Source organism: Protobothrops mucrosquamatus, unplaced genomic scaffold, assembly GCF_001527695.2.
Source record: "Protobothrops mucrosquamatus isolate PMUCROS unplaced genomic scaffold, P.Mucros_1.0 scaffold223, whole genome shotgun sequence".
In the NCBI taxonomy this organism is placed as follows: domain Eukaryota; kingdom Metazoa; phylum Chordata; class Lepidosauria; order Squamata; family Viperidae; genus Protobothrops; species Protobothrops mucrosquamatus.
In genome coordinates, this window is record NW_015386575.1 from 30,912 (window position 1) to 49,619 (window position 18,708).

The window sequence follows — 18,708 nt, forward strand, 5'->3', positions numbered from 1 at the left end:
AACATAACTAACTTTGTGATAGCGATTGTTTTAAAGCTGCTTTTATATCTATCTATCTATCTATCTATCTATCTATCTATCTATCTATCTATCTATCTATCTATCTATCTATCTATCTATCTATCTATGTGTGTGTATATATATTTTATATATATATTGTAAGAAAAGAGCTTTGTCTCTATTTTTGGTTTTATTTGAGATCCAATTGTTCTCACAGTTTCCCATATTTTTGAGAGCATCCAGATTCTTTGGCCAGTGTCTAGAACTTTAAAATTTCTTCATGATAAATGGGTTAAACATACCAGGCAAGTACAAAAGCCATGATGCAATGAGAATTTATTTGATGAGGTGGTGGACTGAAATATCCTGTTCATAGTTGTTTATGCACTCTCCTTGTTCTTCTTGTAGTCTTTCTTCTATTTCACATTGCTTTACTATAGACATCCTAACTATAATTATTTATTACTGATTATTTATTGATTTAAAATTACAGTATTTCAGTTTCATAGTGACAGACATCTCTAGCTTAATGCAGATGAGAGTTTTCATGAGTCAGCAAACTTATACCAGTAAAGAGGTAAAGTGATAGCAAGTACAATAGCTAATGTAGTTAATAAATAACTCAAGTTATGCAAATGAATGATACTGCAGTTCTAGGAATAAATAAAATGTTGAGTAAAAGTAAGTTTAAAAAAATCCAGTGGGGAGAAATCTAAACTAGTGGTTGATCATTGCTAATATAGTTCACTTTTCATTCTATGCATTTTTAATATTGAGGAACATAGGTTTGCTTTCCAGATGTAATTGATCTAACAGGGGATGACAAAGATGATCTACAGAGAGCTATTGCCCTCAGTTTAGAGGAATCAAACAGGACATTCAGGGAGACTGGGATAACAGATGAGGAACAGGCTATTAGCAGGTAAGGAAATAATGTACATAGAGAGAAGGGCATTTCTTTATTTTTTTTAAAAAATACATCTTTCTTTTTTTTCCTACACAGGAATAAATTATATTTCTTTTGGGATCTTTTTTAATTTGTTTTATTGCATTCTGCTCTAAGTTCTGAAAATTCTGAAAGTTATTCTTTAATATTTTCTTGAAATAAGGTTGAAGTAAATTCAGCTATACTGGCATTAAAGCCAATGGTTTTTCTACCTTATTATTGATTTGTCTTCCAAAATCTTTGTATTTAGCTTAGACTTACCTTAATGTGGTTTTTTTTATAGATTTATGCTTTCTGAAACAGATCATTGTCTGACATCACATGCTGCACTAAGCCTGGTTGTCAATGAAGCATAATGTTTAGATTCATATTAGACAAATCTGTAAACCATAGTTTACATATCACAATTCATGGCCTTAAGATTTCCCAAAATCAAATCTAAACAATCCATATTGTGGCTCACAACAATACAATAATATTGAAGAGAAATGAAAGGAAAAAGGATTTGGAGAGTTTATTTTGTAGATATAAGATGTTTCTTCTGTAATGTGAAGAACATATGCCAATATATTCCATCGCATTTCTACTAATTTATTTATTTTTTAAATAAAAATTACAGAAGGTCATATGGCAAAACTGCACTTATTCTTCTTTAGGAATATACAAAATATGCCAATCTCAGAATTAATTGTCCTGCTGAATATTCCTTTTCCATCTAGAACATGACTTAGTTCCTCTGAACTATCCAATTCTGTGATTGATTTGGCAGTTACTAGAAATAAATCCTCTAAACTGGGAATGGTATTACATAGCCAGGTATCATTCTTACTCAATCTTACTTTAACCTAGAACCATATATCTAGTACATGTTGTACTGTATCTGGTTTGGATATTTTACTTCCAGAAATTGCTATACCATCCACCGAGAAGGACATGATTCAGGCAGAGAGAGAAAATTTGTTCTTCAGAACAACAATTCTTCAGAGTTCTTCAGAAAAATACATTCTTGGATCAACAAATTTTGTACATCTTTTTCATTTTTAATGCATTAGTACAATGAATAGGCAATAATTATGAGGGAAAGTTTATATTATAGAAGGATCATTTAATATTCTGAATGATTTCCCACAGTGATTTGTATATACAGTGATACTTAACAGTTCGTGAATTCTTTGAGTTTTCAATATTTTGTATAAATACGATTAAAACATTGTTTTCCATGGAAAATTTGTTCATTTATTTATTGAGCAAGTTATTCAAAGCTGCATAAGTGATAGTAGTTATATAATAGTTAGAACACATTGTGGTTATAACAAGTATTTGTGCCATAATACTTGTTTTGATATTGCTTTTGCTGCAGCATGACCACAGCACCTAAAACTGCTGCTCTAAGAATTAGATGTGGCTCTGCCTCTTTCTAAAGTGAGCTGCTCAATGATGCTTTGCTATAGCTTATAGAGTCCAGTACTCTTATCCATGGCTTGACAATGGGCAAAATGATACACTATTACATTTAAAAAGACCAGATTTGATTTTGGGATCTTTTTACTGTGTTTCCCCGAAAATAAGACTCAGTCTTTTTTGCCTCCAAAAGAGGCACCAGGTCTTATTTTTGGGCGTGGTGTCTTTTCCACTCATCTCCGGCACCAACAGCCCTGCCCAGCTGACTCACTTCTTCTGCAGCCAAAGGAGCAGCTTCATTGGACCTGCATTTTGCAGTCAGGCCTTTCTGGAAGGCCTCTGCAGCCAATAACCGAGCAATGTATTCAATTCATAGCCCAGTTCTCAGCTGCAGAGGCCTTGCAGAACCGAGCTATGGATTGAATCCATAGCTCGGTTCTTGGCTGTAGTCGCCTTCCGGAAAGACCTGACTGCGAAATGCAGGCCTGGGGATGCTGCAGAAGAAGTAGGCCGGCTGCCAGGTAAGCAGGTGCGGGGCACATCGGGCAGCTCCAACCCCCACCCCCGCCCTAGCTTGATTTTTAGTAAGGTTACCAATCGTCCTCCTTTATAAAATGTTATTGTTACAAATGTTTTTTATTATGCATTTATCATATTATAGTGTATTCTGTATTGTTGCAATGAATAAAATGTTTTATTTACGATATTTTTTTCTTCAATTTATTTGTGTCCTCCTCATTGTAAAAAAGTTGGTCACCTTATTTTTAGGTGTATGCTCCGCCCCAAAACTAGGGCTTATTTTTAAAGTAGGGCTTATATTAGGCCCACCCCCAAAAAATCAAGGATTTATTTTTGGGGTAGGCCTTATTTTCGGGAAAACACAGTATAAGCATTTATGTACTAAAAACCTCACAATGATCTAATATGAGTAATTATTAAATAACCTATTGCTTAAGATAATCTGTAATTTAGATTTTGTAGTGTAAGAAAAAAATCAGGAATCTAATAATACCTTTCTGACTAATAAATTTTATTAAAAGGCATAAGCATGGTGATGGTCTGTGAAAATATATATCCAAATTGTTAGACTATTTCTTCTAATTATTTTATTTGTTTTCTAAGAGTTCTAGAAGCCAGCATAGCAGAAAACAAAGCAAGTCTGAAAAGAACACATCCAGAAGTCTGGAGTGATTCTCCAAATCCATATGATAGAAAACGTCAAGATATTTGTCCAGTGGGATTAAAAAACGTTGGTAACACATGCTGGTTTAGTGCCGTTATACAGGTAATATATGTATTAATTTTATTAAGATGTTGGATTTATCATAATAAAAATAATTGCTTGAAATGCACAGAGAGAAATTAATGATATGGAGAAATTAATATAAAAAGTCCCCCAGATATTTTCTGTATACCTACTTTATTTTTTAAGACCCTGAAATACTGGGTCATCAAAATTATATGATAAGTAACTCAATATATTCCACTTAGCAAGATGCATATTATTGGTAATTGGTAAAGGATCAGACTAGAAACTATGTTAAGGCTTTGCTTCAATAATCAATTTAGAGTTTATATGCATTATTACCATGCTAAACTGAACAACTCTAATGCCATAGCCAGCTGTTTTGCACATGTATCAAAGCTTTTGCTGTTTGAGAGTGAAGAATGAGATCACTGGTAATAATAACTTTGATATCACCTGTTTTTGAGCTCTAGGCTATTTGAATACTATCAATCAAATCAAATATTAAGTAATATACTTATTTTAGAGTAATATTATCATGGATTATAATTGCTGTAAGCTTTTTTGAAAAAAGACTTAATATGTAATACATATTTAATATTTAATATGTAATAGATTAATTACAGCTATATATGAAGCCTTGCAGGCATTTATGTGTATGATATAAATATAGCATGTATGTATATATGTGATACAGATACATTACATGTGTGTGTGTTAGTTGAAATATATGCTTGGCTATAAATAATTGTGTGCTTGTTTTCCCCATATGAAGTATAAACTTTTTTCTTGTGATAGTATTATCATTTATATATTAATTCAAATTTTACAATGATTCCTGTCATTTTGATGTCTTTGTCAGCTTATTTAAAAAGCAAAGCGCAATGTTTTTAAGTTTATTGCCTGATTCTTGTAAATGACATTTTGTAAATATGTTTGTATAGCTAAGAAGCATAAAGTGAAGTTTTTAAATATACTAAGAACTAATATTTGACTTACACCTCATAGAAACTTTATAGCAGCTATTGTCCGGTTGGTAAAAATGATATGGTAAAAATGGAATCAATAATTTCAATAATAATGTCAAAAATTAATACTTGAAAAAGTATATTATTATTGCAATTTTGTGGTTATATATATATAGGTTTGTTTCTTCCTTTTTATTTACCTAGCCGAGTGGCAATGTTTCAACTAACTATCCTAATTTACTTCATCTGTGATAAATTTGGACATTACCTACTACAGTATTTATTTAACCACAGGATTGATAGACTCCTTAGGTTGCATCAACTGTATGATAATATTTCATGTTTTCGTCAGGGGTGTCTTGAAATCTGATATATTCTAATAGGGCTCATCAATGTGTAACATTACCTTTATTAGTCAGTGACTTGTGATGTGGAAAAGTACTAAAATTAAAACCAAAACAAACATATTCTACAGATGCAGATTTCCCTTAGTATATGTGGCTTAATGGAATATTAGTTGGTATGTGCTTTTATGAATTGTGTCCTTTGTTTTTCACCATTGTAATATGAGCCAAAGATTTATTTTTATTCAACACTAGGTTCATGTGTGCCAGATAACTAAAGTTGCTTTTAACATTCTGTTATACTATGTGGCAGCACAAATCTGTGAATCTGTATACTCTTCCGGAACACTTAATTCCCTGTGATTCTGTGTAAATTTTATACATAAGTAAAGCTTACAACTTACGTATCTATATCTAATTTTGCCATATGCTTATATTAACCAGTACTTAATTTGAATATCTTAAGATTTCTTTCAAATATTATATTAAAATCTGTTTTAAATTCTCCTCTTTATATAGTCTCTAACTAGATTTTTGTCCCTCATAATTATGCAATCAGCAACAATAATTCCAATTTTTGATAATAGATAATATTTGACTTCTGTCTCAGCTTCTTGACTTTTTCCCCTTTTCACTCCTTTTTTTTTACATTTAATGTAGGAAAATGTTGTAAAAATATTTTTAAAAGTACTGGAGCATGTTTTCGGTATATATTGATTGGCAGTTAAAAGTGCTAATATGCATAAAACATTGTCATAAGTCCTTTTTCAATACTTCCCCTGCCACTTTAGTTTTAATTTGTTAAGCATCCGGAGAACAGTTTTTTTTAAGCAAATGTATGTGCAATCTTATTGAAAATATTAGTGACAAAAATGGATTCCTGATTTGTTATGTCCAGGATCTTTTAACAGGCAAATGCTGATTTCATTGATATGAATAACATAATTAAATTAATTATTTTCATATATATGGATACTAGTTTATTTGGATTCTACATGCGTAGATATTTAAGGTTCTGTATGTATAGGTAGAGTTATAAGTTAGCCTAATAGATTTTGTGTGTATTTTCCTTCTGAATTCACTCATTTATTTCTTTTCTCACCAAAGAAAGCAGGAAAGGCAGAACCATCAGTAATTCATATTTTCTTGTTGCTTGCTTTTTTTCTGAAATACAAGCTGTAACCTTCATGTAGGCCCCAGTTAGCATATAAAATGCTGGAAGCCACAGTCAACATTACAACAGAACAGTAGAAGCAATAAGTGTTATATCTATATTTGAAGTGGTTTTTAATACTTTTGCCACTCATTCTAGTGCATTTTTGCATGATCAGAATTCAATTTACTAGATTTTGCGCCACATAAAAATGCAGAATTGTTATCTGTTTGTAAGTATGTCTCCCAATACCCCAAATAATGGAGTTTGCGTCCAAGTCACAATATACCAATTAGTGAATTACTAGGAAAGTCATATTCATTCTTTGTTAATTTAATTTTTTTATTTTTTTACATAAAAAGTATCATATGGGTTATAACCTGTGAACCAGTTATTTGCTTCTCAGTTCTTTTGTGATTTACAGTACATTCAGAAAGTGTTCAGACTCCCTTCACTTTTGTCAATTTTGTTATGCTGCAGCCTGATTCTACAGTTGTTAAAATTTATTTTTTCTCATTGATCTACACTTAGTACCCCATAATGACAAGGTGAAAACAGAATTTTAGAAATGTCTGTAAATTTATTAAAAAGAAAAAAAAATGAAATATCACATTGGCATAAGTATTCAGATCCTTCACTCAGTACTTTGTTGAAGCACCTTTGGCAGCAATTATGGCCTCGAATCTTTTTGGGTATGATGCAATAAGCTTTGCACACCTGGATTGGGGGGTTTTCTGCCATTCTTCCTTGCAAATCCTCTCAAGTTCAGTCAGGTTGGATAATGACTATCAGTGGACAGCCATTTTTCAGGTCCTTCCAGAGGTGTTCAATAAGGTTCAAGTGAGGGCTCTGGCTGGCCACTCTAGGACATTCACAGAGTTGTCCCTAAGCCACTCCTGTGTTGTCTTGGCTGTGTGTTTAGGATTACAGTATGTTGTCATGTTGGGAAATGAGCCTTCAGCCCAGTCTGAAGGCCTGAGCACCATGGAACAGGTTTTCAATGAGGATATCCCTGTACTTTGCTCCATTTAGCTTTTCCTCAACCCTTACCAGACTCCTAGCTCCTGCTGCTGAAAAACACCTCTACAGCATGATGCTGCCACCACCATATTAAATGATATTGAGCAGGTGATGAGCGGTTCCTGGTTTCCTCCAGACATAATGTTTAGAATTGAGGCCAAACAGTTTGATCTTGGTTTCATCAGATCAGAGAATCTTGTTCCTCACAGTCTTTCAGGTGTTTTTTGCAAACTCCCAAGTGGACTTTCATGTGTTTTGCACTGAGGAGACGTTTCCATCTAGGCACTCTGCCATAAAGCCCAAATCGGTGTAGGGCTGCAGTGATGGTTGTCCTTCTGGAACTCTGTCCCATCTCCACACAGATTCTCTGGAGCTCAGTCAGTGACTATTAGGTTCCTGGTCACTTCTCTTACTAAGAGCCTTGCCACCCAATTGCTCAGTTTAACTGGACGTCCAGCTCTTAGAAGAGTCCTGGTTGTGCTAAATATCTTCCATTTGAGAATTATGGAGGCCACCTTCAGTGAAGCAGAAGTTTTATTGTAGTCTTCCCCAGATCTGTGCCTTGCAATGATCCTGTCTCTGAGCTCTGCTGGCAGTTCCTTTGACCTCATGGCTTTTGCTCTGCCACAGTATGCAGTGTCATCTGTGAGGCCTTCTGTAGAGAGGTGTGTGCCTTTCAAATCATGTCCAATCAATTTAATTTACTACAAGTTGATTCTAATCAAGATGTAGAAACATGTCAGCAATGATCAAGAGAACTGGGAGGCATCTAAGCTAAATTTCCAGTGTTGTTGCAAAGGGTCTAACTACTTATGCCAATGTGATATTTCAGTTTTTTCTTTTTAATAAATTTGCAGACATTTCTAAACTTCTGTTTTCAATTATAGGGTACTGAGTATAGATTAATGGAAAAAAGTGAATTTCAATAACTGTACAATCAGGCTGTAGTATAAAAAAAATGACAAAAGTGAAGAGGGTCTGAATACTTTCTGAATGCATTGTATATGTAATAGCTTTCTAAGAAGTAATGCTAAATTTATATTTCCTTTTTGTTTCAGTCACTATTTAACCTGTTGGAATTTCGAAGGCTAGTCTTGAATTACAATCTACCAGCAGGTGCTCAAGATCTCCCCCGAAACCAAAAGGTATAATTATATAGGCTGCCTTTTATTGTACATAGCCCAGAAGTCCTTCTTTGAGGAAGATGGATGGTACAGAAATATGAACAATAAATAAACAAACTCCGGAAGTAGGCAGTTGCAATTTATTGGTGGATTTATTGTGTAGTATTGACAAGAAAAGTAGTCTTCTGATTATATTTCAATTATATTTAGGTATGTGTGTATGTATATTTATATGTATACATAAATATTTCAAAGAAGTTATAGCTGATATTATACTAGCTCAGAAGTTTACAGAAGAATTTTACAGCACTTTAAAGGTTAATGAGATAACTGTATTCGAAACAGAATATCTGTCACTAAGTGACGTAGTTGTTAGGTGAAACATCCCATGACTGCACCACTTAGTTTCCGTAGTCCCAGTTGCATTCATTAGGCGAAGACTTCTTGCTTCTCCTGAGCTGTCCCACTTGCCTCCATTTCAAGTCCCCTGGCCTATATATCTGCCCCATCTCTATTTTTTTGGCTATCTTCCACTCCATTTCCACCTATCTCTGCCAGTCTGCACCCCTTGCCATATCCATTTGACTTTCATCAACTTCCTTCTGGTGCTGATGAGCTGTACCTGACTGTCTATTTTGAGATAACACTAATGAGAAAAATAATTTGTTTCCATTTTTTCCAGAGATTTTTAATATAAAATTACTGCTGATAAAAAAACTAAGATGATAGTAGATGCACAACTAGCAAGTTATTAAAATGGTAGTCCAGGTATAATTAATGGAAACATGAAGTTTTACTGTAAAGCAAGGGAATACAGCTTTGAATAGATCTGTGCTATGAAATTTATTAATTTGGGATATTATTTTTGCTGGCTTTTTAACATCTTTATAAACTATTACTGGCTGTTAGCTTTTGTGATTGACCTGGAGTAGGCAATAAACAAAACTTGTAGATCAATAATACTTTATACAATTACTGATCCATCAACTCATCAAACTTGTTGATTTTTCAGGAGTGAGGGGAAGAAAAAGAATTAATGGTTTACTCTAAAATAATATAACTGTAGTGGAGTTTGTTAATATTGTGATGAGAACATATTTATAGCTGTCCTTCTTACAGAGTAATAAAAATACAAAATTCATTGTTTATAACTATTTCAAATACAGGAACATAGAAATTTACCTTTTATGCGCGAATTAAGATACCTCTTTGCACTTCTTGTTGGCTCGAAAAGAAAATACGTTGACCCATCAAGAGCTGTTGAAATTCTTAAAGATGCATTTAAATCAAATGATTCTCAGCAGGTAATTTAAGAGCTTTCTATCTTACTTTAAAGAAAAATGGAGTTGGAATAATGATATGAATAAAATGTTACAAAAGTACTTTTACCTCATGGAATTTTCAGACTGGGTATTTGTATCGGTTAATTGTAGCTAATAAGGGATCTAGCTAAGGTTGTGAATTTGTCCACAAATTAGAAGATTTGTGAATATGTTCATTTTCTTTTTGTGGAATCATTTTTTTTCCCTTTAGACAAAACCACAGAGGTGGAAGGGTATATAGACTGTCAAGTCCACCATTCTATTATTTACAGGAATCTATGTTCAGATAAAAATATCCACAACCCTAGGCAATAAATGGGAGAAGATTATCTGCCTCAAATATTGAGTAGTTCCAATATTTTGACTTTTATTCTGGTTTGCAGGATATTATCTATACTATAACATTAATCAAATCTGCAGTTTTACTAAATTTTCCTTCTGTCATGTTCCCAGGTTATTCATAGTTGTATTACTATAGTAATTAATGTCCATGGGTATGAAAGATACTCATCTAGGACTGAACTTTATATCACCCAAATATCTACATGTTTCAAATTTGATAAGGAATTTTCTGAGTGTAAATCAAGCTAGTTTTATTGACATGCCAACCAGCTGTGATTTAAATAGCTTTGTAATGAGAATATTATGCAGTATTTTATTACATGTTTTGCTGAAACCAATATATATTACAATTATAGCATTCCTATAATCTATTAGGAACTTGCTCATTTAAAAAAAGAGCTGTTTACTCTATGAAGAATTGTTTATGATATGTTAATGCTTTGTTTTCATAGTGCTTACAGATCTATATCTGCTCTTGAGTCTCTTAGGAGTCGGTATCTTTCCTTCAGCATGGGGAAAAAAATTGGTTTCCAGTAATTAGGGAAACCTTGCTGTTTCCCCAGATTTCACAAAGATGACAAATTTTCAACCATATCAAAAGCACTTTCCTTCAGTATTCTGGGATGCAGCTGTATATTAAGCTCTCCTGATTTGAAATCTATCTGAAAATGTAGTTTTAGTTGCTTGTAACATTGTTTTTGAACTTTAGCTTAGCATTCTTTGGAAACGTCAGCTTTTTCATGCTCTAGGTTTTCCAGAACTGCTTGAAAATTCTGAGCTACCTGTGTACTGTCTTTTGACAAGCTACCTCATTCTGCCTCCTCATGTCTAAATGTTTCCTGTCTTGTTTTATATCTTCCCTTAATATTTTGCTCAATCACATTTAATTCTGCTACTCTGTTCCTCTTTCCCTTCCTTCCTCTTTGGAATTGTTTGCATTTGTAATACTTTCTGTTTTGGGAACTTTCACCTACTTTTCAGGTTGTTTCTTGTTAAGTACATTTGCTGTGTAATCTTAAAAAAATTAAAGGTTCATCAAATACAATTTCCAGATATCCACAATATGTCTTCAACCATACTAGACTTCAACTTCCTTTAAAATAATAGCATTTTATGCTAGCATTCCTATTATTAGTAATGAACTTGCATTTCCATACTGGTTACTGTCTTATACCTTTATCCATCTATGCAAGAGAATTTATTTTTTGCTTTTTCTGGACAACAATACATACATACATACATACATACATACATACATACATACATACATACATACATCAGATACCTCTCCTATCACTCTTACTTCATGTTTTTTGCTTATGGAAAACTACAGATTTTCTTAATTAAGTTAGTAAATTCCATCAAAACTTTCATTTTATGTATTCTTCCATTTTTTAAAAAATCCAGATGTAATTCCAAAATCATAGAGTTTTCTAGAGGGAGAGTTCGGATATGGGCAGTTCCTTTCTTTTTCCTGTTTCTATCCTTTTAACAAAATGTGTTCTTCAGTTGATATAACCTAGGGGAGTCTGCCCACCATTTTTCAATTATGTTAAATCATATTACCTTTCTGTACTATTAGTTCATATATATCTTGCTCATTTCCCAGATGCTGGGCAATTAGTACTGTGTTGCCCCGAAAGTAAGGCCTACCCTGAAAGTAAGTCCTAGCTTGAGTTTCAGGGGTGGGCCTAATATAAGCCCTATCCCAAAAGTAAGCCCTACTTAGGAGCCTATGCAATTGGCCGCACACTGATTCCATCTGATTGCTATCATAGACACAAGATGGGGGTAGCTGCCAGTACCGCTGCAATGAGGCGAAGCTGGTGGGGGAGGGGGATCTGACCATGTGCCCCGCTTACCATTACCTTGCCACAGCCTCTTACGCCTCCCCAATGGTTCTGCGGCCGGTTTCAGCTGCTCTTGGCACAACACCACATCATGCATCGTGCAGATTCAAAGGCAATATTTTGACCCCTGACAAGATGAGTTCAAAAAGAAAGAGCTATTCCATCGAGTTCAAGAAAGAAATCGTGGAGGACCCTCAGAGCAAGAATCTTACAAGTTTTCTGCAAAGAGAACAAGTTGGATCTCCATATGGTCTGAAAATGGTGAGCAGAGTATAATACTAGTAAACCTCAGTCAACAGATGCCAAGAAGCGAAAGTGTAGATCAGATAGGCAGCCATTATTTCCTGAACTTGAACACAACATCTGTGACTGGATTGCTGACAGGAGAGCAAAGGCTTTGGTTGTGTGCAGGGCTGATATTCAAGCATTTGCCATTGCACTGACACCACAGTTAGAAATATCCCCAAAAGAATTCAAAGCATCACAACACTGGCTGGATGACTTCCTTCGGCAATATGAACTCACTCTAAGAAGATTGACAACACTGTTCAAGCTGCAGGATGCTGAACTTATTAAATGTGCACTTGAATTCAAGTCCTTTGTTGATGGCATCGACTTTTCAAAATACCAACTCTCCAACATGATTGCCATGGATGAAACCGGCAGTGTTTATGGGCCAAGCATCTCAAACAATAATTGATCAGAGAGGTGCCTCGTCAATCTACATTCCCTCCACTGGTTATGAAAGTGCACATGTTAACTGTATGTTACCTGTATTTCGTTACCTGGATGGAACGAAAGTACCACCTCTAATTATCACTAAGGGCAAGAAAGATAAAATTGAACATGTTTCAGGCATTTATGTCCTTGAAACCAAAAAAGCCTGGTGCGCACAAATCGTTATAAGGAACCAGGGTGGATAATAATCAATGATTTTTTAAAAATGGATGTTTTTAAAATTTAAATTTGATATTTTGATTTAAATCAGATTTTTTTTATTTTTATCAAATTTAATAAAATGCTTGTTTGAAGAGAAATGCATCTGTACCAGGCTCTAAGTGTTTTAATTAAATAAAAGAATTTGAGTAGTTTTTCAACTAGGTGTGATTAACCTATTAACCTAAAATCGGTTCTGATATCACTGTTTTACTAACCTGACAGCTCATTCTAAATAAGAAACCTTCATTTTGTTTGCAAATAATATTTAAAATTCTAACTATCAGCAAGAATGAGTCCTTACCTTTAAAGAGCACCTGTCATTTCAGATCCATCATGGCAGCGCCTGTTAGCGGGCATCCACTCACCTGCTGCCCGCCACGTCCCATACCTTGTGTCACTCCGGCATCACCAGCCGTCCCATTAAAGTGAATGGGACTGTCAGTGAGTCAACAATGGATCAGAGGAGGAGCCACTGCGGAACAGAGATGACAGTTGCTCTTTAAAAAATATGATTTAAATCAAGTTGATTTAAATCAAGCCTTTTTACTAGTGATTTAAATCATGATTTAAATTGACTTGATTTAAATCAAATCCACCCTGTAAGGAAGTGGGTCGATTTAATGCTGCCACATGTTTTGAGAGGTAGCCAAAGAGGTCTGCTAGTCTGGGATTCAGCCAGTACTCACCACACAAAAGACATGAAGAAGTTCCTTGGAAAGAGAGGAATAGATCAAATAATGATTCCTGCAGGAATGACTGCCTATCTCCAGACTCTGGATATTGTGATAAACAAACCATTCAATGACCATTTGCACAGGGAAATCAATTACATTAAACGCAGATTGAGAGAAATCAGCATGGAAACTTTGTGAAGCCTAGACTGCCAGAGGTCATGACTTGGGTGAAGAATTCATGGGATAAAATCACTGACAGCTTTGTTGCCAATGCACTACGAGTAGGCTACATGGACAAGAAATGCTCATTTAAGGAGACCGCTATTGCTGGACATGAGAGATTGGGGCCAGTGGTTCTACAGGAACTGGAGTCACAAGAGGTTAAGGCCAGAATTTGGGGTTTGGGAGAGTTACCATGTGAAAATGTTACAGAAGATGACTTGGCTGTTGATTGTTGTACATCACCATTGTGGTTGTGGTTGCCCTGGGGGGGATGGAGGTTAGGGGTGGGGTTAGGTATTGTGGTTGCCCTAGAGGGGGGATAGGGGTTAGGATGTGGCTTAGGGTTAGGCATTGTTGGTAGGGTTGGGGGGAGTGGAGGTTAGGGTTATGTTGGAGCTGGAAAACAGGTGCCACGTGGATCAGATGGGGATCTGTCAAATATCTTGGCAGCAGCATTGGTGAACACGATGCGGCTTGGATGAAAGCGACCGGCCACAGAACAACTGGGGTGTGGGGCAGGCCACAGAACAACTGGGGTGATGTGAGGCAGATCCCCCATCACCTGCCCACCCTCTTCCCTTTCACTCCCAAGCCCTTCTAAGCACTGAAGCAGCAGGTGGAGCGCCAAAGTGGCAGGTGGAGTGCCGTCACATTTCTCTGCGGATAAGGAGCTGGAGAGCTTGCCCTACCCACCACCCAGATGCCCTTACTTCCCCCAAGCATTTACTTACCTGATTTCCACCTTTGTCACATTCCTTCGCTGCATTCCTCCACCACTGTGTACAGTCCCACAAGCAAAAAAAGTTTGTGGGACTAAAAAAAAAAAGTTCAATCATTTCCATCTTCGTGACTTTTTTTTTTTGCAAGAATTTGGAATTGATTGATTGACCTTTTTTTTTTAGTCCCACAAATTTCTTTCGTTAGTGGGACTGCACACGATGGCGGAGGAATGTGATGGAGAAATGTGACAGAGTTGGAAATCAGGTAACCAAAGAAATGCTTGGGGAAGTGAGGGCATCTGAGTGGTGGTGGGGCAAGCTCTCCAGCTCCGCAGCCACAGAGAAATGCGACAGAGTTGGAAAGCAGATGCCAAGGCAAACTCCCTAAGGGCACCAGGCGCTGAAACAGGCCCATTGCTCTGTAGCATCTGCCCAGGCTCGCTGGAGGGAAGGCTGGCATCTACCAGCATTTACATTAAATGCAGCGGCATTCCTGCTTTGGTGGGGAAGGAGTAGCCAGTAAGGGTGCTGACGGCAGTATGCCTGCTCGCTGATGGCAGGATGCCTGCTCCCTCCTCAACCCTCCGGCCAGCGCTTCACCTGCTGCTTTGGCCCTGGGCTGCCACCTCCCCACTCACTTCTCAGACAGACAAGGCAAGTAAGGTGGCCCCCCCAGCATCCCCGGGGCAAAGCCCCTCCTCCACCCAGAGAAGCGGCCTGACCACCCCCACCTTAGCAGTCTTCCAGCTGCCACGGGGCTGCAGAGGCTGGCCTGGCATGGAAAGGTAATGCGCTCCCCTGCCCGCCCAAACCCTGTCATATGGTACTTTACTGTGCTGTAGTTAGTCCGCCACCACACTCTGAGGTTCTCCCCCCATTGTGCAGGCCACACCACGCCTCCGCCTGCTTGCAATGTAAAACCTACCCCGAAAAGAAGCCCTAGTGCTTATTTCAGAGCCCAAAAGAAAATAAGACTGGGTCTTATTTTCAGGGAAACATGGTATACATTCAACAAAGGCTATGAATTTTGTAGACCAATGTTTTTCCTGATTTAGGTAGGTTATTCTAATGGAATAAAATTGGACAGAGTATGAATCTCCAGTGCAATAACAAGGTACAATTTAGATTTCCATCTTTCTGCAAAAGATCATTTACCAATCCATATGAGGTGAAATTCAATTTATATCAATTATTCCCATGGATTTTTTTTTGATAACAGCCCATGTGTCTCATTTTCACATCCTTTCTTAAAGTAGTAGTTATATTCCTTTCATTTGTTGTCATTTTCATGGACCTAAGTTATTAGGAGAACTGTAGCTTCAGTATTTTACTTCTTAGATATTTCAAGTTATTACGATGTGAGTATGGCTACTTTTTACAGCATGTAATCATCTGTAGGAATGTCTTTGAGAGGTAGGAGAAGGAGGAGCTGCAAACTAGATAACAATCATATGAGGAGCAATTTAGCTTGCAGGAGTAATGAGGCATGGCAAACATCTTAGAAGGGACCCTTTCTACTTTCTTGGACTATAAAAGCGAGGGAGAGGAAAGATGTACTTTCAGACTTGCAATTACTTGCAACCTTACAATAAAGAAACATCCATGTTTGATGTTTCGTTCTAATTGCCTTAAAGGGCTGACATTAACAGTACCATTCCTTCTGGAGGTAAGTTGCCTCTTATCTGACCAGTGCCTAGTCTGCAGCATCGCCTCCTCTTCTTAATTGTGTTAGTAAATTCCATCAAGAAGGACATTTTCACAGACTATTATACAATATCATTTTCACCCAAATGTATTTGCAATTGATTTAATAATTCTGTGACTTCCCTGTTTGCTTTTTATAGAGAGGTCTCTTCACATAATCTGATCCTCATACCAGTGAGGCGCCAGTTATCCTAACTATTCATTCAGGGTACAGTTACCTTTCCTGTTTTGCAAATTCTATTCTCTCTCCCTCTTCCTCTCCTGTATTTTTTTTCCTCTTAAAAGCTTGACATTTTCTTCCATGAGGTATAGAATATTTTGTTGCCTTGTTTTTGATTGTTGGTCTTGTCCACTGGGCTTGTTTATCGATTTGATTTTCTTCCTTCCAAAGATTTGCTTCATCTTTCAGCTTCTATTGGTTTAGTAAAATATAGTCCACTTTAATCAGTTGGCCACTTACTGCTCCATTCATTGTAATTTTTCTTCAAGTACTGTGCTTGCTACAAATATATGCTGAGCTATTTTGGCAAAGCAAAATGGCATGACTGTAGCCCTTGAAATTATGTTCCTCACTTCATCACCATTAATGAAATGTTTTTATTTATACTTTATCCCTCTAATTTCAGGCTAGAAAATATGTTAGGAACTTCCTAGCGAAGTCCAGTGTAAAACTTCTGTTAGTTCTCCAATGACAAAGTCCTGTTCGTTTTTCATATTTGTGTATTACAGTGACTTTTGCACTTCCAACTCTTGCACATATTTTCCAGTGACTTTTCCTATATTCCTCTCTTCATTGTTTGTTTATTATTTCTCAACAGCAAGATGTAAGCGAATTCACACATAAGCTGTTGGATTGGTTAGAAGATGCCTTTCAGATCCAGGCTGAAGAGGAACAGTAAGTAACTCTTTAATAATAAAGATTAATTTATAATTGAGTGTATTTTAACATGTCGTTCACTCAGTGTTTAGTATCAGAAATCTTACGTAGCCCAACTCTTGTAATCCTATTATGATACTGAAATGCAATGCAACACAACACAATATTTTTGAATATGGCTAGCTTAGATGAAAAGTGTTAATCTGTACAGTCATGTAAGTTTAACTAGTAGGAGAGTAAAACAGGCAGATGTAACTTCATATTTTTGTCCTAGATTATCTGGATTGCTCTCTTCTCTTCTAGATATTGTGAATATAGTATGAAATTATTCATCATGCAGTTATTTCAAGATCAGTTTAGGAGTGGCTTGCGTCACTATCAGATTTATCATAAATATTTTCTTATGAGGAGAAATCATTTACCTTACTTGAATTTAAATGTTTTAAAGAAATTAATATTTGAATACAATTGAAAACCATTTCATGGATTCTGGTAGAAAATTTGGATACCAATTTCATGATGATGATAAAATTAACCTCAAAATAATTATAATTGACTACTATAGGTTATGAATATATATTGGAGGGAGCTCCATTGAATGCAAATATTTATGTAACCATTTGATTAAAATATATGGAATACCGTATATACTCGAGTATAAGCCGAGTTTTTCAGCCCATTTTTTGAGCTGAAAAATGCCCCCCTAGGCTTATACTCGAGTCAATATTTTTCCCCAGTTCTTTGTGGACTTACAATATCCGAGCACCGTTTAAAGAGACGCCGAAGGAAGATGGTGCCCAACTGCGCGCCTTTCCCCCTTGGCGGGGTGGTCTTTTGCAAAGTCTTTTGCTCGGATATTGTAAGTCCACAGCAGCGCGGGCGGCAGCAGCAGCAGCGGCGTCTCCTGCTCCGAATCCCAGGCTGGAGTCAAGCCCTTTTCAAAAGCGCCGGCTCGGGAGCGGGAGCGAAAGCAAAAGGGGCGGGGGAGTGGGGCTTCATTCACGCGCGGATCCCCTACGCTCGTATTTATTTACCGTATTATGCCCCGGCTGGCGGCGGCAGCAGAAACAGCAGCAGCAGCGCCTCCTTCCTCGGTTAGCTCCAATTCCCTCCCCCCGTGTCGCCTCTGAGCTGCAGGACTCCGCCGCTTGCTTTATAAACCCTTGGCCGCTGCTTCATCTTTTCTTTTCCCACCAACCGCCCCCCCTCCCTCGACCCCTCCCGCTTTGCAGAAACGCCTGGATAGTGAGAAGCTGGAACCGGGCGGGCGGGCGAGAGAGGCGGGCAGAAAAAAAAGGGGGGGAAATCCACACACGCTCGCGCAGGGAAAGGGGGAAACGGGTGGGCCGGCCGGTTCCCCTCTCCTCTTTGTGTGTGTGTGTGTGTTTGTCTCTCTCAATTCTCCCCCACCTCAAAAGCGGGGAGGGGCGACCTTGCAAAAGGGAGGGGGTTTCTCCCGGTTGCGGGGAAGGCTGGAGGTGCGCCTTTCTCGGCCAGCCCAGGTAAATTCGGCCGTATTCTTCAATACGGGCTGGCCCCAGCAGTTCCGGCTGGTTGCCGGCAGTTGGCTGTTCCTCCCTGGCTGCCTCGGCCCCCCCGGCCCTGTCGGTGAGCGCCCGGCAGGGCGCAGCATCGCCAAGCCTCCCCCCTTCGCGCGAGGCGTCTGGCGTTCACCCTCGCGCTTGGCTGCGGCGGCCTAGGGTATTCCGTCCCGGCCTCGACACGCAGCGCCACAGGGAACGGAAGGGAAGGGGGGAGGGCCGTACCTGGAGCATCACAGGCCGGGGCGACGCCGGGAACGAGCTGGGCGGCGGCGGCGGGAACGAGCCGGGCGGCTGCGGCGGTGGCAGGAACACG

General features: G+C 37.7%; 1 protein-coding gene across 1 annotated transcript in view; it reads left to right on the forward strand.

Annotated features, from left to right (window-relative positions):
* USP25 (ubiquitin specific peptidase 25) overlaps positions 1-18,708 on the forward strand; it is a 69,456-nt gene that overhangs the window by 14,211 nt on the left and 36,537 nt on the right. The window contains exons 4-8 of the mRNA XM_015814124.1: positions 799-922; positions 3,470-3,632; positions 8,137-8,223; positions 9,369-9,506; positions 16,793-16,869. Of these exons, the coding sequence (XP_015669610.1) occupies positions 799-922; positions 3,470-3,632; positions 8,137-8,223; positions 9,369-9,506; positions 16,793-16,869 (589 nt within the window). The remainder of the gene's footprint in view (positions 1-798; positions 923-3,469; positions 3,633-8,136; positions 8,224-9,368; positions 9,507-16,792; positions 16,870-18,708) is intronic.